This window comes from Vespa mandarinia, chromosome 6 (assembly GCF_050613455.1).
Source record: "Vespa mandarinia isolate Hongniang chromosome 6, ASM5061345v1, whole genome shotgun sequence".
NCBI lineage: Eukaryota > Metazoa > Arthropoda > Insecta > Hymenoptera > Vespidae > Vespa > Vespa mandarinia.
In genome coordinates this window covers 4,921,754-4,930,440 of record NC_140815.1, presented here as the reverse complement: position 1 = coordinate 4,930,440, position 8,687 = coordinate 4,921,754, and the positions used below count along the sequence as shown (strand labels likewise).

The 8,687-nt window shown below is 31.1% G+C and overlaps 1 protein-coding gene across 1 annotated transcript; it reads right to left on the bottom strand.

Annotated features, from left to right (window-relative positions):
* Positions 1–3,079: 3,079 nt before the first annotated feature.
* On the bottom strand, positions 3,080–6,430 carry LOC118440981 (uncharacterized). The gene is made up of 4 exons (XM_035864772.2): positions 5,732–6,430; positions 4,929–5,247; positions 3,339–4,685; positions 3,080–3,217 (listed from the first exon to the last, which is right to left on the bottom strand). Exons 1-4 carry the CDS (start codon positions 5,796–5,798, stop codon positions 3,166–3,168), a joined length of 1,785 nt encoding a protein of 594 aa, XP_035720665.2. The 5' UTR covers positions 5,799–6,430; the 3' UTR covers positions 3,080–3,165.
* Between the last annotated feature and the right edge of the window lie 2,257 nt (positions 6,431–8,687).

The window sequence follows — 8,687 nt, the reverse complement described above, 5'->3', positions numbered from 1 at the left end:
CGATCGACCTATACCGAAAATTCCGATCGCTCATAGCTCTCTTCGTTAGCCCTTCGAAGGAACGTGTGATCATGGGAAATTGCGAAGAGCCTGACATTGGCATTCGATCGTCCCATCTTTTACTTCTCGTCGTTCATCTATGAAATTTTATCGGTACGACATCACGACGAAATATCTATACGATATCGAAGTTATGCATCTCTATAAATCGATGTTTGCGCATTACTTCCAAGATTTTGTAAACGATAAACGTTAACGGGATTTTCTGCATACTCAAGAAAATTTCTCAATAACTCGCTCCGATAACTCGATTACTCTCTCTCTCTCTCTCTCTCTCTCTCTCTCTCTCTCTCTCTCTCTTTCTTTCTTTGGTCATGGCTCGGACAAGGACTTCTCCCAAAATTCAGATTGGAGCTCATTAAGAGCGAGGATTTCATGGATAATCTAAGTTCAGTGTCTCCGTGAGCGTCTTACCGTGAAAATTACATCACAAGACCGTCGCCACGAAAATACATGAAAAGTCCTTCCTTATTTAAATAGTTTTAACTAAGTGTGCAATGGTTCGTACAAGAAATAAACACTTTTTAACACACTTAATCGTTTTACCCTTTCAAAATATTCATAAACGAAATTCAAAGTATACAAGCTTCGAATCTTTTTATTACATCGAGTTATTTTCTATATTTCATAACGTAACTAACGAGGGAAAATAATGAAAAGATAAGGAATATCGCTTAAACGTCAAGCGAAATAAGGAAGACGAAAATACGTTCGTAAAACGTACGTACATACGTATCCAGTAGTTATATAGCGGGGCCAAGTGCATCTGCCAAAATTCGCAACGGGAAGCACGTAACGAGAAAGATCGCCGGTGACGATTAGAAACGTAAGTAGTTGGAAGGAGCGCGAAATGGTCCTAATTATATGCTAACGGCCGCTCTCTGAAAAGCAGATAAGGTTTTGGTTATACGGGAAGCTACCACCAGTGAAATTTAAATTACAAAGACCTTGGTAATTAATTTATATTATTAATCACAAAGCGTACTTATTAGTTCGTCGTATCTACTTACTCCCTTTCGCTCGATTCACGCGAATGGACATTTTATTATCGTTCGATATTCGCATTCCGCTCGATGGAATAGCTCAGAAAGGATCACCGAAGGAAAAGTTTCAATTCGCCGCTGAATACGTTATTATTCATTTATGCAGATTAGCATTAATATCGAAAGACTTTCGTGAGAAGTATCCAACCGAGTTCGTTTCAACTTGAATTACCGTTCTTGTAACACTTAATACGACACCGATCTTTCATCTTAATGAGTAATTTCAAATGACATCTTTTTACTTCTCGTAAAAGTTAGACCGTCCGAAAGGAGACCAAAGATTGATCCTTAAACTCCTTCACAAAAGCAATCCAAACATAGTATCCCAAAATGATGTGTTAACGCGTAACACGATGTGATACGATATTCTCATATAAAAAAAAAAAAATGGATACATACCAGTAAGGAAGAGGAAAAGTTGAGCGCGTACGTGTTATCGTCGATTCGATCGCGATTCTCAAGATCCTCGAAAGAAACTTACTCCTATCTCGGAAGTAGATAAGAAAGGTAGTACGTGCGGCAACGATACTTCGCGATACGTTATATCGACGCGATAAGAAGAAATTTCGTAAGAACGGAAACGAGAAAGCAAACGAGCTTTTACGACATCCCTTACGTTCCTTTCGCTATTCAAAATTTGATCGTAAAATTATAGAACGTTCTTATCGACGAAAATTTGTTAGTCGATTGTTACTCGACATGAATGAAGTGATAAAAACTTGTAAACTTCGGAAGATCGTTTCGGAACGTCGGAAAATCGTAATATTCACCCGAACGAGAAAATTGTCAAACTTGGGCCGATAGATTAATTAAAAGTCTCGACGCATGAATATTTTTACAAATTACAAGCGAAAATCATCCAGTTCGTTTAACGAACAATACCGGTCGCTTAACGAAGTAATTACAAACGAAAAAGCGACAGCACTAATTATCGTACCTCTGTCCTCCTTCCTCGTAACCACGTTCGAGAGCGATATTTTTTGCCCCGTAGGGATGAAAGTTGATCCACGAACGTAAATTTATCGTGCGTATCTGTTTACCCTTTGTCCTGACAATTTGTGAAAAAGTACTTTGTCAATACGTCATTTTTTGAAAATTGAAAATGATGCTCATCGATGGTGAGTGGCGTTTTTCATATCGTCCTCGTCATTCTTCATCCCTTTTTTTCGATGTAAAATCAAGTGAAAACTTGTTTTTTTTTTTTCCCTGCGATCCTGGATATTCGTCTATGATGATAAAAATGACGATGAATGTCATTGAAACGTTTCAATTTTTGCGATAAAAACGTTGACAACATAGAAAATAAATCTGAAAACTATCGACTGTACAATTTTGCAAATTTCATTTAACAACCGAATCTATATAATATAGCCACGAATAGAGATTTAATAAAATATAATTAAAGAAAGGAAAAAAAAAAAAAACGAAATAAAAAAGCTCGCATCATTTCAGGTAAAAGATCATTGCAGGATGGTCTCGTCATTCGAAATAAAATATGTATACTACGATGATAAAACTCGGTGAGATGTTTGATCGACAATGGAAAAAAAAAAAAAAAGAACCTAACGTATTGTCCTTTAATAAAACTGACCAACCAGTCCTAAAAGTCTTCCCGTAAAATTTCGAAGCCAGGCGAAAGAGTTTACACACGAGATCGGGTCAGATAATAAGAGGATTCGTTTACGAGGGCTCGTAAAGCATGACGGACGTTACCAGGTGCGGAGCTCGTAAATATCAGTCGGCTCCGGGTCATGAATTTATGGACCGTCCGCGAAATCGCTGATAAGAATCGGTAAGTGTCCGGTCATTGCACCGGGTAAGGTGCAAATGCAATGTATTGAGACGATATCGGTTGCAAGACCAAATTGTAATTCCTTAAAATAGTTCATTCGTCGAGGAAATCGATTCACTTTTGAATTACAAATATAGATAACCTAATTGTACGCATAAAATTTTAATTTTCTTTCTATTATAATATTGCTGTGAGTGTGTGCGTACGTGCATATTATATTATTTTATATAGGAAAAAGAATAATATTTATCTATATTATATTACGTAGATTCATTTTTTACATTTAATACGAATAAAATCAAATATTTCTCGACCATTTTTCCTGCAAATGATAATGATTGAATGAATTTTTAAAAGAAAGATATTCAAACAATTTTCAATTAAAAAAGTATATTTGAACAAAAGGTAGAGTAACTACCGCTCGATATGACTATATTTTATACCTAGTTTTTTGCTCCGGTCTTTCTCCATTATTGTAAAAAAATCTAAAATTGTTCTCGTTATTGGTATTCGTATGGTCACATTTTTGAGAATCCAAGAGATCTCCTTTAAATTTATTTGTTTTCGTTATCGAATCTGTCATGAAAGTAATAGTCTTCGAGAGAAGTGAAGTAACCTTTACGTTCGCTTTATGATCCTTCGTAACAAGTCCTGAAGGTTGTTTTCTGAAAACCGGAAGCCTTTTCAGTTTATCTCCGACCTTATGACGAAATCTGTCGATAGAGGAATAAAACTTGTCTGGCTTGTGAGTGAAAACATCGTAAATACTATTCCATGAAGGATCAAAGTAATCCATTGAATTTGTTCCTACATTCGATGCATATGTCGGATTATCATTTTTCAAAATTGACGACTCGTTTGAAATAGTCTCTTGAAGATCTTGACGATTTGTTACATCGCTTATGCTGTTTTTAGCATAAGGATCCTTGATATCAACAGAATTCGTAACACTAATACTATCCATCGTATTAAATTTCTTATTAAAATTAGTAGATTTCGAAGAGTCGAAAGTTTCATCGCTCTTATTTGTCTCGTAAATATTTGTTAAGTTATGAACATTCATTTTATCATTTTTAATTCCCGCTTGTGTTTTTTGCGATGATATTTCTTCGAAAATTTCCGTTCGAATGGTCGACAATGTACTAATCGAATTAGATTCCTCTATGGACGTTCTTGTAAAGTTAGATATTATTGTATTCGTTAAATTAGCCAAACTCGTGATTTTCTCTGTTGACATGGGTACTTCCATATTTCCACTTTCTGAACTTACCACTGTAGAAATTGTTAACGGTATCGTTACGTCCTTCTTATTATCCGACTCATTATAAATGCTAACTTTTGTTATCTCTTTGTCTTGACTACTATACATTGGATCGTTTGTTATTTCCATCATAACATCCGTATTTGTTAATAATTTATTTACTTGTTGAGAAAGGGAATATTTAATCATATTTTCCGAACAATCGACTTTCGTAAATCTTTCTACATTCTGTAAATCTTTACATAATGCAACGTTCTCACTATTATAATTTTCCATAATATCGTTCTTCACATTATTTCCTTGTGTTCTTTTATTAAACTCCGTACTAAAATATTCAACATTATCTTTCTTTTTTCCATTTTCATTCATCTTATTCTCATTTATACTTTCACGATGATCAACGTTGATACTTGTATTCTCAAAACGTATACTTATCGGTACTATATCGGAACTAAAATTCGTATTCATAAATTTCATTTTTATAGTATTATTTCCAATATCAGAAACATTTTTCATATTAGAAATATAACTGAAAATAAAATTATTATTTGTTACATTTTGAATTATCGAAAAATCGAATAAAATTTTATTACGATTGATATTATCAAAAACAAATCATTCGATCGTTATTTGAATCGTTCATCAATATTTCAAAAATATAATATTATTAATATTTTATTAACATATTTGCTCTTGATATATTAAATATCTTCAATGAATAAAATTAAAAAATCGAAATTAGTATTTGTATTATCTATTATTATTTTCTTACCTATTATTCATTCTATCGAAGGATTTCTTTGGTATCAGATTTTGTTCTAATCTTTGATAAGCTATGATTAAAAGTTTAAACAGACATTCCAGTTTCTCAGCGAAAATCGAATCTTTCTCTTGTGCATTACGTAATAACAACAATCTTGCCCAGTCAGATCTCAAAATACCAAAGGGTAAAGCCGTAACTGGACATTCAAAACCAATGATCATCGAATCGATTGTAGGTACATTTGCTAAATTCAATGTAGAAATGTATTCCTCTAAATTGGCAATATTCAATTTCAAACATTGGTCCTGTAATGATAACGGCCTTTCTTCTGTAAGTAATAGAACAAGAAAACGAATCAAAGAGATAAAAAAACAAACAAACAAACAAACAAAACATAACAAAAATAGTAATGATCTTTAGGACGAAAGTTCGAAGGAATCATTAACTGAAGAGAATGAATTAACTTGTCCAAAAGATTTACTCATCTCTCTTGATAAAAAAAAAAAAATAAAATAAATCATTTGTCTCTCACATTAATATATATAAAAAAAAAAAAAAAAAAAGAAAAAAGAAATTATATGTCCCAATTCTTTACATTACGATTCATTAATTTATCCAAGTTACAACCATTATATTTTTAATCAAAATAAATTTTATCCACATTTACGACATTCACCGTACGAAAATCTTCTCAAATCAAATAATAGATTGAGATAACATAAATGTTTATTTTATTTAAAATAACGATATTTATTAGAACGAAAAACGACGTAGATATTAATCAATAAATCAAACGAAATGATAACACTCACCGTCATTTGCTATGGCAAACGAAAGGAAAATATTAGAGAAGATAAAGAAGGATACTAGTCGGTGCATGACTATCGGACGAACTGCGGAAAGTCAGGCACTATGTATATTCTATTTCATTCGAATCGGCACTTCCTCAATGCAGGAGTTGGCAACATTTTTTCTCACTCGCTCATCGCCGACGACAATTCATGCTTACCATGTGAATAATTCACTATATCCATCAGTTAGTGTGGCAAACATTGAACGAACTATCATATTAATTATATTCTTACAAGCAAGAAAGAAAAAATTATTCGATTTTGTATAATTCGTTCGTATAAATTTCTAATCTTCATAAAGAAACTATATCAGATGAGATAACGAAACGATTAGAATTGATGAAAAAGAAATTCCATGCAACATTTTTTTTTATTTTCTCGTGTCTCCTGACAGATATTTCTATCTTACATAACACATTTTTCATCCGGACGAATAATTAATCGCAACTTGTACGAATACCCTGGCGTACAAGTTCGATTCCAATAATATTTAGGCTGTCACTTGATTTTCTTCATTTTTTTTTCTTTTTTCTTCTTTTTGTTTTTTTTTTGTTTTTTTTTTTTTGTTTTTTGTTTTTTTTTTACAAGATAGCCGATGATCTCTCATGTGTTTGTTCGACTACACTTTTCTCTTCGTGTATGTATACATATAAAAATTATATTATATATTTATATATATATATTTATATATATATATACATATAAATATATATATATATATACATATATATATACACACATATATAGACCTACTATAATACAATTACAAAGTAATTACATACATATTTATAATCGTCATAGAAGCGGCATTTAAATTCTACAGGCATCGTTTTTGATGGTGAATTTCAAAAGAAGATCTAAAGATCAAAGCATAATTGAGAATTTATTGATTGGAATAGATCACAGATAAGAAGCAGATATTATACGAATTTTAAACTGTCTTTAGATTTTCTTCAAACAGAAAACATCAATTCTTTTTTTTTTTCTTTTTTTTTTTATCGCTTATTTACTATTAACATCCAATATTTTTAACGAAAAACATTATATCTTTTTATTCAACTCCTTCGCCTTATATTAAATAAACATAATTTTATTTTGAACGTGCGCGATATCTACACATGAAATACTAATAATCCTAAATTCAAGGTTCATTCGCATTCATCTTCAAATCCATCTTATAAATGATGCCTGTTACAATATAAAAATCTCAAAACTGGTACTAGCGTCTTTCGCCTTCTTTATTTATACTATATATTTACACTTTATAAAGGGGCGATATTGTACACTGACAACAAAAGAAAAAAATCTATGTCATCTTCAGCGTAGCGTAATAATGTATATATAGAAAAAAAAGAAAAAAAAAAAAAAAAAAAAAAAAAAAAGAAATAAAAGAAACATAATTTAGCTAGGATCGTATCCTTGTTAATTTCAATACTTGTTAATTTCAATAATCTCTTCTTTACACCAAATACGAAATGTACATATTACATACACATCTATTTAATCGCTCTATTGTAACAAAAATAAATCAATTTCATCCTTTTTTGTCTGTTCTTTGAAAAGAAAAATATGCACGTTTGAATAATCAATGTCCGAACACGAAGAATGATTTGAAGCCAAATACGCGGACGGATAAAATGAATAACGATTTTGAAAACAAATAATCAAAATCCCCACTTTATTTGGGCAAAAATAGTCGATCATTCTTAATTCCTTAACACAAAAGAATTTTACTTATGCCGGATTTTCTCTTTCTTCCATTTGCATATACGCGTTTCCTTCTTTCTTTTCTTTTCTTTTCTTTTCTTTTCTTTTTTTTTTTTTTTTTTTTTTTTTTTTAATACATAAATAATTTCCATCTTCGTAACACATAAGCTTCATTATATAACATAGTAAGTTACAGCATTAATCGTCTCCTTATCGTTATCGTTATTAATATTATTATTAATGTTATAATTATTATTCTTTTTATTATTACTATTATTATAATGTTTGCTTCACAAATATATTCGCATTCTTAACTATTTGTATGTGTCGAGGTTTGTATCGTTTGTTTATTTGTTTGTATGCAACCCTGAGACTACGATTCTATGCCACGGCGAATGAATGATGATTAAATAAAGGAGGGTGGGAGGGGAAAAAAAAAGAAAAAAGCTTACGAAAATTGTAGATTTCTCAATTTCAAAAAGGGGAACCATATAAAAGTCGGTTTCATAAAAATACATCTTCGCTTTTATGTCGAATGCTCTGATTTAAGAAAATATTTCTTCAATATTCTTACCCGTTCTTTTCCGAATTTTTAATAGTTCAGCGCGTCTGACATTTAATAGTTCAATATCATCGCACTATGAAAGATTTACACATATCGCATCTTATTGTCGGATTTATAATAAACGATCGTATATATGATAGATACATTGAATTCCACTTGAAAATAATAAATCACATAACGAATCGGATTATCAAGATATAACAAAAGCTGATCAACGACGCGCGAATTAAGCTAAGCTTTATGAAACACCACCCTTATCGCCAAATCTGGTTAACATAGTTTCACCATGCGCGATAATAGAAAAATTAATTTATCGTATCGATTTTTATATACATGGAAATAGTTCATAAATTATTATGAAACCAACTTAAGCAGAACAAAAAAAAAAACGAAAAAAAAAAAGCAAAACAAGATAAATTCATATCAATATATTACAAGATCTCATAAACTAAAACGTTCGAATTTTTCCGAAACGCCAATAATTTCACAAAATAGAAAAGCCAAATATTGTGTAAATATCACAGTCTAAAGAAGAAACATTTTCACATTGATAAAGACGAAAAGGAAGAGCGCGACAAATGAATTGATGTTAGTTAAATCGAAAGTATAAAACTTATAAGAAAAGTTAATATAACAACTGAATAA